Source organism: Halichoeres trimaculatus, unplaced genomic scaffold (genome assembly GCF_033239565.1).
Source record: "Halichoeres trimaculatus isolate MK-OKI-2021-1 unplaced genomic scaffold, fHalTri1.1 fHalTri1_scaffold_5, whole genome shotgun sequence".
In the NCBI taxonomy this organism is placed as follows: Eukaryota; Metazoa; Chordata; class Actinopteri; order Labriformes; family Labridae; genus Halichoeres; species Halichoeres trimaculatus.
The window spans coordinates 14,876,655-14,894,802 of NW_027437183.1; the positions used below are offsets into that span (position 1 = coordinate 14,876,655).

General features: G+C 40.2%; 1 protein-coding gene across 2 annotated transcripts in view; it reads left to right on the forward strand.

Moving 5' to 3' along the window:
• Window positions 1–18,148, forward strand: part of pde4d (phosphodiesterase 4D, cAMP-specific) — a 212,401-nt gene that overhangs the window by 41,483 nt on the left and 152,770 nt on the right. Inside the window, exon 4 of one of the 2 annotated variants that reach the window (XM_074669551.1) lies at window positions 9,843–10,081. In XM_074669551.1, the coding sequence (XP_074525652.1) occupies window positions 9,843–10,081 (239 nt within the window). Of the gene's footprint in view, window positions 1–9,842; window positions 10,082–16,209; window positions 16,524–18,148 lie in introns of those variants that run through there. The other variant, XM_074669550.1, reaches the window with a different exon arrangement.

Sequence of the window (18,148 nt, forward strand, 5' to 3'; positions counted from 1 at the left end):
CTCCTTTGAAAATGGAAGTACAACCGATAAATCACACATCTAACCTCTGTTTCCCGTTGTTCTGAACTAACTCACAGACCTAATGTTGATTAACTTACAAGTGCCTGAAGGCGTTAATGTCTGAGGGAAAGTATCCATGGTCAGCAGGACAACTGACTACTAGATCCAGAAGCCATGTGTGTGAAGTGTCACGTCTTATTTAAACTAAAACCTTTGTCTGTTCTTGCATAAACAGTATGTAGTCATGCTGATTTTAGGAATCTTGTTAAAAGTCACGTCTTTACAACAGTATGATTAAGACTCTGGGCCAGAAGGTGTCAAGGCAGTCCAATTTACACTGATTCTCCTCATAGTATCTTTAAAGGCTGATCCAGTCAAAACAACTGAAACCTCCTTTAAACACCAAGTGTGCTAATACTTCTGAGCACCACTGTACACAGATAGATAAAAGCTAAACTCAGGGCCCTTAAGTTTTCGGTGTCAAGGAAAACTTGTCCATTCAGAGATAAAATACAAAGGTAACACGTTCCACTGTCGTCTCATCGTGGCTTCCACCATGATTAGGAATGGGTACTGAATTAGGTACTTTTATAGATACCAATCACATTATATCTGTGGTAGCGAGTACTGAGTCACGTAAAATCAAAGGTACCATGTTTAGGTACCTAAACACATCCTTGTGGCTGTGTGTGAGAGAGTGGAAGAGTATTTTCCATGCTGAACATGAACATAGCATTGTAAGGTTATATACTGAAGAACAAATACGTTGAATTGTAAAGTTTGAGATTTTACTATAAGACAAATGAATATTATTACCACATAAACACACAAAAGTACCAACATTTTTTACCGTTTAGTACCAATACTGATTGCCAGGTACCGGGCATCAGTACCGTATCATTTCAAATGTGAAAGGTACCCATCCCTAACCATGATCTGATGATAGTTTATCAAATATTGTGTGTTATTTTTAACTTCAGCCAATCATTGTTCAGATCTCCTGACATCTTGAAATGGACCAAAAATAACAGATCCTTCCTCTGTTTAACTGTGTTTTGAAGTTGTATTGAGGAGACACTGTCCTTTTTTTAACAGATCTGAATGAGGATCTTGTTATTTTGACATCTTAGAACCCACAGAAATTATTTTAACCTCTATAATTTTCACCGACATCATGCAAATTGATGCAAATCTCATGGTGTTATACACTGTAGGAAACTTGTTGACTTAACTTATCTTTTATTAATTCAGAGGACTGTACTGTGTCACAGTTTCCTATGCAAAACACTGAGGATGTTTGGACAGCGTGCGCAATGATATCAACCTGAGAATTATTCATAATGTGGAAAAATACGATAAGGCAGTACAATATTCCCTCTCCATTGCTTAACTCCCCTCCTGTCTTCATCTGAGCTGTGCCCACTGTGTACCGACGTAGATGAACTGTGCTAAATTTTATTACCCCACAGAATAACATGCTTTATAGCTTCATGAACCAGCAGACCATGCAGTAAAACACACACCTGCGCTCTAAATACCAGCTACTCCTTCTGGTAGAGCAGCAGACACACCTGTGTTGTTGAGGCAACGCTTTCACTGAGAGAGCACGTGCCAAACAAACCCGGGACTGATGGAGACATTCAGACTGAAGAGTAACACGAGCCGTAGATATCAAGTGTGCCTGAATAAATCAAGCTGCATACAGTATGCATTATCTTCAGAGCCAGTCTAAGGAGACAGAAAAGGAGTCATAAATACAGTGAGCTCATTGATAAAATCTCCTTTTCTCGCTCCTTTATTTTAAATCAAGTCTTGCTTTTCAGAAAGCTGAGAGTCTTCCTTTCACCGACAGATAAATGGAAACATTGAATTGTTTTCTCAACCGGGTGATTTACCACATCCCCTCCAACAGCAATCTTTCCTCTGTCATTCCTTCTCCTGCCTCCTGCTTGCCTACTCCTCCCTTTGTTGGTTATGTTTTCCCAACCACTACTTTGTGCTGCTTTCAGGCCTTACCCAGAATCCATTTTAGATTCATTCTCTGATAAAAATCAATTGTTGAATTTAGAGCGCAGAGATGAATGATGGAAGAGAGAGCAGGGTTTCCTCTGGCAGGAAGCGTTGATGGAGAATGGTGGTATTTTAATCTGAGCCTTGAAGCATTCCACAATCTCAGGTGTTTTGTGGAGTAGCTTATAGCTAAACCTCCAGCTGAGTTTGATCACGAGTGTTTGGTTCTGAAGTGTGTCTCCTGTGAACTAATCCAAGAACACTACGCCCATAATCTTAGAGAGCCCTATCACCTTGAATCCATGAATAATTGAGCTATTTCAATCTTCAAATATAAAATGATGAAATATACATTCATATAATGTCACAAGTTACTGAAATGATGATGGCATTTTCCAGAGAGAGCAAAGCAGACAATGCTCCTCAGCTCACCTCAGGTAAAACTCCAACAGCCACAGGAGGTGATGGAGGTAAAATATGCAGTGCAAAGATAAAGATGCGTGGAGTCACAGAGCCATACAGACCTCAACTCGTGCTCTGCATACTGATGGATTTAACACAGTTATTATCTTTTATAGCAATTATTTATACACTGGTGTGATTGTCATGAAACAAAAAGAAGCAGCATGCTGAGGTCTTGTCCAGGCACTGTTGCCACCGTGAACTACAAAAATATAAAAGGCCAAACAACACACAACCAATCATAATCTTTAAAGGTCGGCAGGAAAAGAGGTGCTAATGAAAAAATCAATTTATGAAAAGAGGAAGGCTTTCTGTTGGCTGATAAAATTGTCTAATTGATGTGAACCAACTCATGAATTATGCATGAGAGAAGTAGCTGAATGAACCTTAAGAAGCCGATTTTCGTGTTGTACAATCTTGAAAAGGAGAATGACTGTAAACAGTAAAACCTGATGTTTGATAAACAGCATGACCATCAGAGGAAGTGAGATGTCCAGATCATGTGGAATGAGCACAAAAAAAGAGAAGAAGACAGGAAGAGGACTGAATTAGTATGAAGAGAGAGTAATGAGATAAGAGGGAATGTGGCCGCCTGTCAGTTCTTACATGAAAAATGAGATCTGTATGTGAGGAAAATACCTGAAAAGAGCCAATAATGAACCTCCTGTATGTCTAACAAGTCTAACATTTAGATTCTTCATCAAAGGCTACAGCCCCCAGCAGAGCGAGAATGTATTTGTCTCAGAAATGCCAATACACATACCTTTTTTTTTTTTTTTTTAAACAATTTTCATCGTCAAAGTGCAAATCAAAGCCTGGTGTGCATGTGTTTTACCACAGCCTGTGTGTTGGCTGTGCGTCAAGTCTGAAATATGCCTCTTTTCTAATGGGTGCAGTTAGTATTACATTTTGATGTGCTGTCAGGATCAAAGTGTCCTCAGGCTGTTCAAACATCATTTACACCTCCCTGAGTCCTCACCGTGACTCCTTCCTTAGATTTTCAAGTGGCTCTGCAGGCACGTGAAAACCTGAGGGGCTTAAATCAGAGCAGAACCCATTTGGCATTAGTTTATTTACTCCCCCAGACACTAGAATCCTGAATGCCCACTGAAACGACGTCTTTCTCAAGTAAATAAAGTACTTCTTCATGATGGCATCAAAGGAGGCTGTCATTATCTCCAAAGATGATTTATTAAACTGATGTGTTGCTCTGCACCAAGAGCAACTGTATTTCTACCTTGACCTCATGCTCAAGGCCTTTCTCTTCTTTAAAAATGGAAGTACAACCGATAAATCACACATCTAACCTCTGTTTCACGTTGTTCTCAACTAACTCACAGACCTAATGTTGATTAACTTACAAGTGCCTGTAGGCGTTAATGTCTGAGGGAAAGTATCCATAGTCAGCAGGACAACTGATGCTGCCTACATGTATTACGCGGCATTCATGTATCTTTTTCTCATCTGCAGTGACTACTACGACTACTAGCTCTAAAGGCCGTGTGGGTGAAGTGTCACGTCTTGTTTAAACTGAAACCTTAGTCTGTTCTTGCATAAATAATACGTAGTCATGCTGATTTTAGAAAGTCTGGTCAGAAAATCAGAACTTGAATAAACCTGATTGGAGGTTTTCAGAGTTGTGATGACAACATGAATGAGGAGAAGCTCATCATGGAAACAGAAGAGAATCTGTAATTACCTCGGGAACTCCTCAGGCTTGTGACTTCAGCTGTCTGACAGTGCTGCTCCATGCTGTGCTCTGGAAACAGCCTGCGAGTATTGACAGACGAGACCTCACAACCCATAAACTGAACTGAACTGAACACAGATCTGGTGGAAGTCCAGTGCAACAATCTGCTTTGCCTACAAAATAAAACCTAAGGGGATAAACTTAGCTAATAGTAAATAGTGACTAAACAGCGTCTGTCAAAGATAAATTAAAATAAGATCATTTTTGTTTGTTGATAACTATTTCAAAGGATCAGTTTCTAATTTTTTGACAATTTTCCCAAATAAATCTTTTTTCTTTTTCTTGAAAATTTCTACGCCAGCTGTGTGTATGAATATTTTCTTACTCTCCAAAGTCCCACATGCAGCTCTGCTCACCCTGCCCAAACTGTCTGATGTGTCCACCAGCGGATTGGCACATGAAGTACACAAGAGGGGACAGGGGAGTCACAGCAGACCAATTAACCTTTCACTGATCCCACTTATCATAAAGAGCCACTTCACAGACACAAGTGTGTGAAAATGAAGGACTGTGTGTACAATCCAGCCGCACACACACACACAGAGTTAGATGTTCTAACATTTGTTCTCTGCAGTCTCTCGTGTCATGCTCTTTGAGGTGACTCAAACCGTTTAGCATGCCATTCATTTGATGTTTCTTTATTGTGAGAATTTCTTATTAACATATTCTTTCACATTTTTATGTCCTCAGATGACTTGTGATGCAACAGGATGAAAATTTACAAACTTTATGTTGAACTTATTCTATTAAAATTATGTCATACTTTGACAAATGTTAAATCATGACTGAAAAATGAGTGATAACAGATTTTGGTGTATACCTTTCTTAAGTGTTTAGTTCAAGTCGGGTACAGTCATAAATTGATAACAGGGGTGATGTGTGATCTCAGTAAGAATCACTAAAAGTGGAGGGACATTATATAAACTGTTTATTAGCCTCTTGATATACTGTTAAATGGCTTAATACCTAATACAGACTTGACTTTATGGACTCATGGGAGTCATCATCCATCTCCTTTACCTTCAGCCTGCTGACTTTCAAGGGTTAATTATGCCGGCTCCTTTTCAAACCACAGTCTGTTGCAATGAGTCTAATACAGGTAATTATGGAGGAATGAAAGGCTCAATGGCTTACTGGAGGAAGACTGGCATTTTGATGGATGCAGGGGTGGACGGTTGAAGGAGGGGGGGTGAAGTGTTTTTGCCATGCGATGGAGAGGCAGAGGCAGAGCAGTCACGACAACTGGGGAAAGGGTAGGCAAACACACACACACACACACACACACACACACACACACACACACACACACACACACACACACACACACACACACACACACACACTCACTCACTCAAATCAGGGCTCTAAGAAGTCTTTCTTGTCCAATACAAAGCTGTGAGAGGCAGCACATACTGCTAACTGCTGGGATAATTCATCTGTTTGCATTTGGAGGGCGAATAGGTGATTTTATTCTGCAGGCCGCCTCGAGCCCTGTATGCACCATTAAGCAACCTTACTTGGCACAGCAAATCAATCTGCTGTATTACAACTGGCTACACATACACTGGACTGAAATGGAAAAAAAATTGTAATTAATTTCAGGTTGCTATTTTTAAGATATTTAAAAGAGGGCTCATTTTCCCACTAAGGAAACACCCAGTTCGGCACTATCTCCTGGAAAAGTCTCTTTATAAACTAATTTTTGAATTTTGCTGCATCGTTTCCCCATGACATGAACCTTATGTTAGCATGTAACTCCAGCCATTTTTCAGTTGCACTATACAGGCTCAATTTGCACCATGGTTTTGCTTCATTCAACAGGGTGCGGCCTACTCTATTAGAAGTGCATCTGAAATGAGGCACAGCAAGTAGCAGCTGTGCTCGTGAGATCACAAAACCATTTCAACGTGCTTTTAGCTTTTTCACTATGGTTCTTATTTTTTCTCTGGTTGAACTTGGGACCTGGATCATCTTTTTGTGGTTGTTTTTAGTTTTTAACAATATACCAGTCATAACTCTGTCCTGTTAACAATCTGATAAATAGCAAGGAGTGTGTGCTTTGCTCACACTCAGCCTTAATAACGATGTAGCTATTATTGTGGCAGCTTATTTTTCAGTTCAGTTAGCTTGTTAGTTTAGTCATTCCCGTGACACATAACACGTGAGTTTACTTTGTGGCACGCAGCTGGTAGGTTTAGGTGTAACTTGTTTATATTTCACTAGTAGGATGTGGCCAGGCAGCCTGCGCCTGTGAGTCCTGTGAGTTCAGGGCATTAAAACCATTGCTTCACACAATTCCTTTTTTCTTGTAGATCTGACACAAGGCAGGAGTGAAGCAAAAGTAATATGTACACAAACAGCAAATTGAAAGGTCCTCCTTGAGTGCCACAACTCGTGTGTTTTTAGGTTGTGTGGCAAAAACACTTTGAGTTATAAGTTATCACACATTTGTAGATCTTTTTACACAGTTATAAATACGCTTTTAGCACAGTATTGTCTCTACTATGCAACCCTATATCCCTACTCTTAATTTGTGGGTCCGCAGTGGAATTTGGAAGACTTTATGGACTATTGTAAATGTTTTGATGAATCAAAAAAAGAGTACTTTCTACCAAACTAGAAAAGCACTCAGAGAGCGCCGACATCCGCCAAGCATATTTTAATTGTCACGCAACCATAGACTGTATTTAACATGGACGTAGTCTTGCCGACGTCACCCGTCTGTTTCTGAAATGAAGCACATCGGCTATAGCGGCCATATTGGTAGTGGCAGGGGCTTCGCCTACAGCCATAGGGCGCCGTCACGTGACCCTCAGCTGTGCCTCTTATTGGGGAAGCTCACGATCTTAATATCCTCTGAACGGCCAAGTTAGAAAAAAATTCACCCCCCATACAGTGGGTGCCGGTAGTAAAATAAGCGACTCAGACAGGAAACAGCAGATTTTAGCACTTCCGCATTGTGTCATAATCTTAGACTGGAGATTGCTGCTTGCACGCAACACTTTAGTCCTACTTTAATGTTATACTCCCTTTCAGAAGAATTTCTGCTACAATTTGGTGTTAGTTGCAGGTTTATACGATTATTTGTTACCTGACTGTGTTGAAAATTATGATGACCCAGTACATATTTCATATTTCAGATCTTAGTATCCAGAATATTGCTAGGATCTGGATTGGAGTTTTACATCTGTCAGAAATTATGGTGACCTTGTCTTGTATTGTTTTGCAAAGCAATTCGACCATTTATCGTGGAGTTATTTACACATGTGTTGAAAACGGCCCAATCTTACAATGATAAAGAATCTTTTAAAAAAATCCTGGATCCAGACGTTGATCTGGATCACCTCCAAAATTTAATAACTTCTGTCTTTTTCTTTTTTGAAAATTTCCAGAAAATTTTAGACCAGAAGTCACCTACACACCAAGCCAAAAAAACAGACTTTTACGACTTTAAAACAGTCTGGTTTAAGAAATGGCTTGGGTCTGAAATGCTGATTTTGCTATCGGCACACACACACACACACACACACACACACACACACACACACACACACACACACACACTGTACAGCGGGGGCTTATTTTTTGGAACTCTGCTTTAGAAGATATTAAGATCATCTAAGTGTCCAATCAGAGACACAGCTCAGCTCATGTGACTGACGGCCGCCTTATAGCTGTTAGAACGGAAGCTCAAAGCCCGCGTCATATCCAATATGGCTGCATCCGTGGATTGGCTTCATTTCTCTGTTTCAGGAACAGACAGGTGATGCTGTGGAGACTGTCCATATTTTATACAGTCTGTGGTATCTCCAAATCCCCAAAAGATAGTTTATGACTCTAAGAACAGGGCTAGATTTTATTCTTCATTGTATTTAACTTAGACTCAACATCAGCCTACAGATCTGAAACCTTAAGTGGCTCTAGACTCCTCCAGTCTGCCATAAGATGGTCTGAGGAGGTGGAATAAAGAAAGAGACAGGAAGTCGACCGGGCATTGATCTCCAAGCAAACCAAGGCTGTTAACCGTGTTTGAAGATTAGTTGTATACAGCAGAGACCACAGATGTATGATGTAGCTCCACCTGCAAAAGAGCAATGTGGTCGTAAATGTTAATAGTTGACCCTTCTTTACAGGGGAAGCCTTGTTATTCATGCAGAACAAATGAAAACTCCCCATGGTTAGCCTCAAGATTAATGGCACAAAATCTGCCTCAATTCATCATGCTGTCTCAGAGGCCTGCTCCACATGCGTGTGTGTGTGTGTGTGTGTGTGTGTGTGTGTGTGTGTGTGTGTGTGTGTGTGTGTGTGTGTGTGTGTGTGTGTGTGTGTGTGTGTGTGTGTGTGTGTGTGTGTGTGTGTGTGTGTGTGTGTCTAAATCCTGAATCAAAGGTAGTCCTGGAAGCACTCAATACACAAACAACTGATTACCTCTGTGTGGTCTCTAAGGAGAGAGTATCAGAGAAAGGACATAAAATCGAGCTTCTCCCGCACGCTTTTCTCCAGCAAAGTTTTGGCTGTGTTCAATAAGAGCAGTAAGGGGAATGTAACTTATGCTACAGGGCAATACAGTGCAAGAAAAATTTCAATTTGCATTTTTAAAAAAGTAATTTGCATTAAGTAATTAGTTTGCTCTTTCACGAAACAAGATTGATGTCTACTGATTGATTTCCAGGTGTTCCAATTCAGCTTAAAAGTTTTATTCAGGGAGCAGGCTTTGAAATGGACTTGTTTTTAAAGAAGAGGCTGTGCTGCTGCCGTCATCACCTTTCCCTGATAACCACTAAATGACACGCTGACCCCCTGAAGCGTTGCCTCCAGGTTAACTCGCTGCTGTAGGATGAGTTTCCCTCCTCTCACGCTGCTCTCACCTCGAATGTACACGGTCACAGTTTCCAGATGACTCCTGTCTGCTCCTGAAATTCTCACCATTACATGTCATCATTATCACTTTTTTACATCTTTTCTCATCATATTTCATTTTCACGCTGCGACTGCTCTTCTCTCGGGTCAGTTTCTGTGTGTCTGGTGTGTCCACAACAATAATAAATACACTCTATTTAAACTACTGTTGCCCCAGAGCCCACAACAAATCTCAGCAAAGGTTAAAACGCCTAAAACACTGAGTCAGTATTGTTTTTTCCAAAGAAAACCCAAGAAGAAGTAAAGTAAAAACTTTTCTAACTAGCAGTACCAAATTAAAGCCGCTGGATGTATTTGAGAAATAAAAATGAATTTCTTTAAAGCCTGGGGAACCTTTGACTTCATGGATGAGCAGTATCGATAAAAAGGGAGACCAAACCTACAACATGCACAGGCTTAGTTTTTATGGGCTTTTATGGCCATCACAAATAAAATTTTACTCTTTAACCCTCGGTTTCTGCTGAGTCTTGACGTCTGTTTATAGCTTAAAACTGCATCAACAACAGCTATCTTCTGGACATGGTGATTTTTTATGCCTTGGTATAAAATGTCTGCACCCACAGCAAAAATTCTTATCTCACCATTGTTGGGGGTCTCTGGGTTACATAAAGAATACATTTGCTTTACTTCAGATTAAAGGTGAACCATCCAAATATATATATTTTTCAATGTAAACCCCCCTTTCTTCCTCCTTATCCAGGTATCTGATGAATCATCCGACTCCCCAGAACCGGGGCCGATCACCTGCATGGAGCCCTTTATGGTTCGGAGGCTGTCCTGCCGCACGGTCCAGCTTCCCCCTCTGGCCTTCAGACAGGCGGAACAGTACTACTGTGATCGGAGGTCCGAACCAGACACAGTCACAGTTCCACCACGGCCGACAACACTGCCTCTACGCACCCCTCCACTCATCGCAATCACTTCTGCTGACACGAGCAGGTAGGTCGATGTGTGAGTGTGTCTTTTCATGACCAAAATACCCATCAGGGGATTGGGTAATTTAACCTGAGGAGGTCAAGAGAGTGGAGTGGTTTGATGGATCAATACTGCAGCAGCAAAAAGTGACCGGGAACATACAGTGTCTCCTGTTAAGTACCTGATACTCATCTTACGGGTTTAAGATCATTAATCATTTACAGGTGGTTAAGATAATCATCTGTGAAGTCTGTAAAGCTTACTGGCTTGCAATCATATTTCTCACATAACCACAAGAAACACAAGCACACAAGAAGCACCAAAAGGCAATAAGAGGAAGACTATTTTTTCCATACATTTGCTCCAAGTGTAACCCAATTTTTAAAAATCTTTTCTTAACTCTGTCTGAGAAGTAACATTTTAAAAGCAATTGTTGCATTGGGAAACATATCTCAACTCAGTGAAGCTACATGTTTACACTTTCCTACTTAAAGTACACCTGTTTTACCAAATAAACAGACAAGTGTTGCAGCATTTGCTTCTGTTTAAGGTTTATAAAGCATGTCAGATTAGAAAACCAAAGACATGTTGCAATGATTGTGATAAAGGAGGCGTAGTAGTATAATACACTGCAAAAACTGAAATTTGAAGCAAATGTTTTTTTCTTTGCGGCAAAAAAACCATGTTTTTAGATAAAAGAAAAAAAATTTACATGAGAATTTTTTTTTATTTTGAGTAAATTTTTCTTACTACATTGGCAGGTTTTTATTTTTTATTATTTAAGTGTCATTTTTGTCTCAATATCTTGAAGTTTGACATTATTCAGGCCTTGCTTGTGAATTGAAAGATGATTTCTGAAAAAAAAAGACAAACCCTTGCTTAGATTTTTGTTTCTGTAGTGTTTGGCCGACCTCTTAAACAAACAAAAAAAAAAACTCCCTCATCATTTGAGAGCTCATTGTAAGGAAGAAAAAGCACAATAACTGTTCTTTCTATTGAAATTAACGTAGGATTAAGATTTTATTAATCTAGCTATTACATACTGTTTGGTCTTACACAATAGGTTATTAAAACATGGAGGAAGATGGGCTGAATACTATTAATGGTTCACTATGTCGATAATGTGGAGGGAGGACGTAACTACTCTTATGCTTCTGCATAACGAGTGGCATGGTGGAGTTATATTTAGAGAAAGCAACGGCTGATTAAGGCAAAGTACATTGATTAAGGTCTGGATCATAAATTGGTTGGCAGGAAATCACAGCATGTAGAATTTTTAGTCGACACAACATGCAAACCACTGGTGTGTAAATCATGGCTGAAGACATACCGCATAGGCATGACTCATCAAATAATAAAGGCCTGGGGATTTATTTCAGTCACTACTGTCACTTACAAATCTTATCAGGGACTTTATCAATTGTTGCCTTTTGTTCTTAAAAAAAATTACATTTGATTTCATCATCTTAATTTTTCTTTTAATATTTCAAACTAATTGTAAAATTACAAAAATTAGCAAAATTATGAAATATTTTTGACATTTATAATTTTTTTATTTTTTTTTTTAAAGAATTGTAATACATTTGCAAAAATATCTTTTTTAATTTTGAAGATTTGCAAAAAAAAATCACAAAATTGTTACAATTAAAAAAAAAGATAAATAAAAAAAATAGAATTCTAAAAAATTTGATGTTTATTTAGCTGGCACGTTAGCTTTTTGATAATTCCATCTACACATAATCAGAATCTTTATTTTCATCCAGATTGGTCTTTCTGTAAATTTAGGCATCAAGCCAGGGGATGTAAAACTTGAAGTTAGCCACAGCTGCATGGACAGTTGGTGGGCTGTTGATGTTGTAGGAGGTGAAGTAGAGCGATGGCAGGCTTTGTTGTAAGATATGATGCATATTTATGGCAACAAAATGTAAATGCATCATTTTGTTTGGTGTCAGTGTCTCTAATCACCAATACCCTCTGTAAGAATTACAAAAATTATTTATTTCAATAATATTTTATAGCTACAGGAGCCACTGCAAAGTCAGGTTGCAGACCCTTGCTCTGCGGCTTTAAATCATCTACATGTATACATTCAGATGTCTACTTTATTCATTTTTGTAACCTAAGTGTAAAGCAAAGTTTTTGTGTCTAAACTTTTAAACTCAGTGAACAATGTGTTTTAGCAGTCCAATAAGCTTGCACTTGCAGTCACACATGCTTGGAAAATATGAGCATACAACAGCTGAGAAAAGAATCACACCATGCTCGCTGGAGAATGTATCAGAGCAGTTAAGATGAAATGAGGTTCGGCAGGGACAGACTCTGAGTCTCCAACGAGTTTCATTCTCTGAGGAGACAGAAACAGACAAACCAAACAGCATTCTCCATCAAAGACAAAGGTCCAGCGGGTATGTCGTAATTTTACTCCATGAGCGATCAAGAATAGTGTCCAGGCATTTGAAAAATAGCTTGTAAATTCAGTGGTCGCAGCTGCCTGAGTGTGGAAAGTCCCCATTGTCCTGTGTTAGTACTGTAACCTGCCAGTCAAAAAGAAAGTGGTGCTTCTCTGCCGGGTCTTTGATCATGGTTGCATGCTTCAAAAAGCTTTGTGCCTCCATCATCACGGTCTTGCTACCTGCATATCACTCTTCAATGCCTCATCCAGGCAAGATGGGAAAGAAAATGCATTATCTCACCCTTTTTTCCCTCATTGCTTCTTTCCATCTTGGCTTTTTTTCTAGAGATGATAGACCAGAGACAAAAAAAGATCAGTGAGCTCCATCTTATTACACAAGCCCAAGCTTGTTAGAACTGCTTTAATTGAAAAATATATTAAAGTCAGACTTTATGATCAAGACTAAAGTATTATTGACTCGTGTCTTCCAGAAAAACAAGAAAAGCTAACGTCACTAAGTACTGAATAACAATCTCAGGCAGGCAGAACAATTTTCATGGCATCTATGATGCAGGACAGGACCAAAATAGTTTCCCCTGCTTCCAAATTACCGACAAAATATCAAAAACATCTTGGATCCAGGGACTCAGAGTTCTTTTGTATTTATTTCTGACATTTTTATGAATTTCATGAAAATCAAAAAGCAAGATTGCGCTTCTAAAAAACTATCCACTGACAAAACCGCCGACATAAAGAAGAAGCAAACTGAATCATTTACCTAGAGTCATTGTGATGATATTGTTGAGTTAAAGGATTATTTGGCCGCCTATTCTTCCACTTGTATGTATGCTTTGGAAAGGGCAGGTTTTTCCCAGGTGTGTTAAACTGACCCATCTTTGAAATCACGTCACTGAACTGAAAGGGTTTGGGGGAATTGAAAATGAGCGACGCAGTTATTGGTAGGTGGTCCAGAGCAGGAGAGAGACCTGACACAATCTTCTTTTCTCCAGGAAGTGGAATTGACCGTCTTGATTTGTGATTGTTTATCTTTGTTTTATTCTTCTGTTTGAGGAGCACACTTCTTTTTTACTCTACTTTTCAAACCATGTGCCAGCAGAACTTCAGATAAATCTTCTTGCTGCAAAAACCCTGCATACTGTAGCATCTCTCATGCTCCACCCTGTTGACGCCACAACAAGATCATTTAAATGCATTTGTGTTTAACACAGCCGACAAAGTATGAGCAGGTATGAGCAATAAAGAAAAATGATGGAGTGGTAGGAGAAGACAAATGCATGATGAGATAATTTAAACAAAGAAAATAAATCTCAACCTACACTTCCAGCGTGTTTTACCTGTAATGCAGTGAGTGGTGAATAAGATTGATAGAGATGTGGACCATTAGAGACAAAGCGCAAGCCAAACTTGACGCTTAAGCTTCATCTCTGGAGTGCAGTCAGTTGCATTAACTTTGTATGCAGGCATATGAAAGTGTATGTAATGTCACAAGAAGAATCAGTGCAGTTTTTTCTCTTCAGGTGCTTTCATGATGGAAATACAGAACAACCATTTTCTCCACAAAATACGATTTTCTTTCCTCTCTTCTCTGTGACTTGGAAAAGCTTAAAAGTATCATAGCATTTAAAATCCATATCATGGTAAGAGATTCTGACATAATACACCACTTTTGTAGCCTCAGAATACATCAGCATTGATTATGGTGGTAGTTTCAAGTCCCGGAGAGGGTTATTGTCTGGAGGTATAAATACCGTAACAGAGGTAAAAAGTGGATGAAGACTTGTTCCGAGACATAAACACCAAAGACATAAATAAATACAATAGAAAAGGCTGTACAAACATCTATAGCTGCATTAGATATCGACTCATTTGGGTTCAAAGCAGGCTACCAGCACATTTATTTCTCAAACACTGACACACCATCCCAAGAGTCAGCTGCATTTTATAGATGTAGATACAGATCAGACTGTTCTTTTCAGATACTTTATCCCACTATTAATTCAGTTTGATATATACTTCTACCAATAGAATAGCTGTGTTGTTTTTCTCTTTTCCATTAAAAGTCTGTACAGTTCACTGTGGGTAATCAATCTGTTTCACCCAGGCAGCATAAAACTGCAACTGAACATGGCTTTTAAACTAAAAGTAGAGACTTTTATACACAAACATTGTGAAAGCTGTAATTATAGGTTGTGTATTGTGACTAAAAAAAAACAATACCTTCTGTGAAGCAGTGGAGTGGACTGAGTATTTGCTCTGTCTAATAAGGTCAGTATCGACACAGATACACATCAGGTGGAATGACTAATTGCCCACCACACTAATAGTTATTTCATCCATTATATGAAAGAAGAAAAAACAAACAGGAGTCGAACTGGAAATACTTCATAATGACACAGTACAAAAAACATACAGATGAGATGTGGCAGATGACAGTTCTCAGTATGTGAACAACACTGTGCATCCCCATAGTGCTGCAAATATGAACAAACACAAAGTTTACCCATGAGCGGCTCATGCATAGCAGCAGCACATGTGCTTTGTCTTACTCTGTGCCCCGTCCCACCATCATCACACTTACCTGCCACTTCTGCTTTAAGTCACCTTTTTTCAGTGGAGATTACATTTCTGCTATTACAGCAGGAGAGATTGCATTCCCCACACTGTTAGTTTCCAGAGTAATGGGCTTTAGCTGCATGGAGGGTGCAGGGAGAGGGAGGAATGAGTGCAGTCTTCCCTGAAAGTCCCCTTTTCCCTGGAAATTATGATAAACAGAACAGAGGAGGAGAGATAAACTGTATTGCTCCTTGATAAATGCACATCACTGGAACAAACACCCATCCTATAGTAACCCCAGATTAATCACTTGAAAGGTGTGCTAATATCACCTGTGGTATGTTACATGCCTGCAGACACTAATAGATTCCTGATTTGGAAACACTTCAAAAACAGTATGTGTGATACAACAATCTCTGAATCAGAGCTGGTGTAGTGCTTTTGGATGATTTATCTACCTGGCTCTTTGCCCACTCCCACCTCCCGCTCTCCCCTCATAAAGGCTTTCAGGGGAGGTGCTTTGGGTGGGTCCCTCATGTTTAATGTACTATCCTTTTCCCTATATCCCGTCGGCGCCTGTTCCTGCAAAGGATTTGAAGAGGGGGAAACAGTGTTGACATGTCTGGATGGGTTTTACGCTCACTTTGCGTCAAGTGAGCGTCAGCCTTAGGGGGTTGCTGAAGTTTAAGTGATATTGTGAAGAGATTATTCGCCTGATGTGGACCGTCCTGTTCTGAACATTTTTCACTGTGCGCCTGTCGCTGCACCTTGCTTAAATGGGCGTGCACGGAGGAAACCAGGAGCACTTGGATACCAAAGAGGATTGACAGCTTCTTGTCCAGGGACACCTCTCTGTCCCTAACCGCAGTTATCGAGGTGTTTTCGTGATGCGTAAATGGGTTCATTTTTGGCTCTGTCCATTGTTTTTACGTAGGACAGTGAAGATAAAGTTCATGGAGTTAAACTTATCACATGAGTTCACAAAACAAACTGGACGTGGAGCGTACACAGTTACCGAAAAAAGTTGCTTCGAGTACCCTAAGGGTTAAAATTTTTGACTTGGGAGTTAATTTTCAAATTCTTGAAAACACCTTTCCTCTGAGTGTTGTCATTCCCTTATAAACCACAGCCCCCTTTAAAACCAACTAAAGTGTTTTATTTGAATTAAAACAAAACACTTTAAACTTAAGTGGCGGATAGGATGGACCCTGCGTGCAGTAAAGTGGGGACGGCGTCTTTGGTGGCCGGCGGCGGAACCGGCGTGAGTGCGAAGGCGCCCAAACATCTGTGGAGGCAGCAGAATCAGGCAGCGCTCTCTCCGCTCCACCACGCGCTGGTAGTGCGCAAGAACGACCGCGTGAGACAAAGAGGCTTTTCGGACACCGAAAGATACCTCAACCCCAGGAACATGGACCGGACTTACGCGGTGGACACAGGGCACCGACCCGGGCTGAAGAAATCCAGGATGTCTTGGCCGTCGTCGTTTCAAGGTCTTCGACGGTAAGGGCAAAGAGGGGAAACTGCTTTTCCTTGTTTTGTCTCTCTTTCTAATTCGCCTCGATGGAGCTCATGATGGGCGTAGTGTGAATGGCTGATGTGCGAGGGTTTCTAACTGTTTTGGCTCGGATTTAGTCCGAACTTTGAGGACATTTACTACGTTTTTTGCCTCAGTGTGTGCTCGACCTTTTGTTTTACAGCACTTTTTGTTCTGCTGTGTGGAGAGCGTTCACTATGTGCTCTACAATGATGGTTTATCAAAGGTGAAGAAAGTAAAGGCTTTATCGGTCATTGTCGTAAAGGTGAATCAGAGACACAAAAATACAGCCTCGCTTCCTGTTTCTTAACACTTAAAATCAGCACATACGGAGACTTTTATTTGTTTGAGTAGTTGAGCTGTGACGAAGAGCCGACAGTTGTCACTCGTTTAAGTGGGAAAGATACCCAGTCTGAAAGAAGGAGTGAATTTCCCGGAAAGAAAAGTCCTATATAATCTGTTAATGCTGCCATCCTTCGTTAGGGTCTAGCTGACATTTTTATCAGGCAGGGATGATCTTAGTATAGACTGGCAAATGAAAGGTAGGCGTTAACCAAAGGCAGGTCAGAGCCCTGAACGCAACACACACACACACAGGCAGCCTCCTTGTATCTTTATTAAGCAAGTGTTTAGTGATCTTCTGGGATTAACAGCACTTAGCTTGAGATCACAGGGCTGTTCATGTTTGTTCAGTGAAATTACACTCCTGCTCCCTGTGAAGAGGAGAGCTTTGCCCCCCCACTGAAAGACAGTGCACATATTCTCTGATGTGACACCATAATCTGACTCACTGCACATGACAACATAGATAATCCCAGCGCTCCTGTGAAAAGTGCTGTTTCTTCAGATGTTTCCTGCACATTTGAGAACAGAGTGGTTACTGTAAAAACGAAGACAGCACTATTTCCGGAAAGCTTGCATGCATACAGATAGTCCAAAGCAGCTTTGCACTCGGGCAGCAGGATGGTTGGGGAAATGTTTCTGCTCTAATTACTCACTTGTTCTGGGAAGGATGGAGAAGGGGAAAAAAGAGCAACTAAAATGAAATCTGAGAAGGTCACCTCAGCTCTCTGGCTTAAGTGACTGTATCAGATGTAGGTTTCTGTCAAACACTTCACTGCTTCCCTCAGTTTGTCTGCCTTTCTTCTTCTACGTCTATAATAAGGTGCTTAATGTGTGAGTGATAGTCGCCTGCAGGTCCACTTACCAGTGAACTAGAGAAAATCCAGCCGACAGACAGAATGGTCCCTGTCACAGAAGCAGAGCAGTCACATGGAGGAGAAGCCAAGGAAGGAGGAAGGGAAGGAGGGAGGGAATAATGAGAGCACAGATGGAAGTGACATTGCAAAGTGGTGTGCTGCACTGAAACACCCTTCATATGAAAGTGTTGCATGAATCATATTTTGCCGTAGCAAGGGAAATTTAACAGCAATTATTAATTCACTTAAAACCATTCTCACACTTAACATTTTCTGCAGGAAGCAAGATGTAGATCAGACAAAAATAGAAAAACAGAAACACATGGATCTTGTAATATATGTCACATATTGTACTCCAGGATCTATACAGGAACATTAACTCATACCTTGAA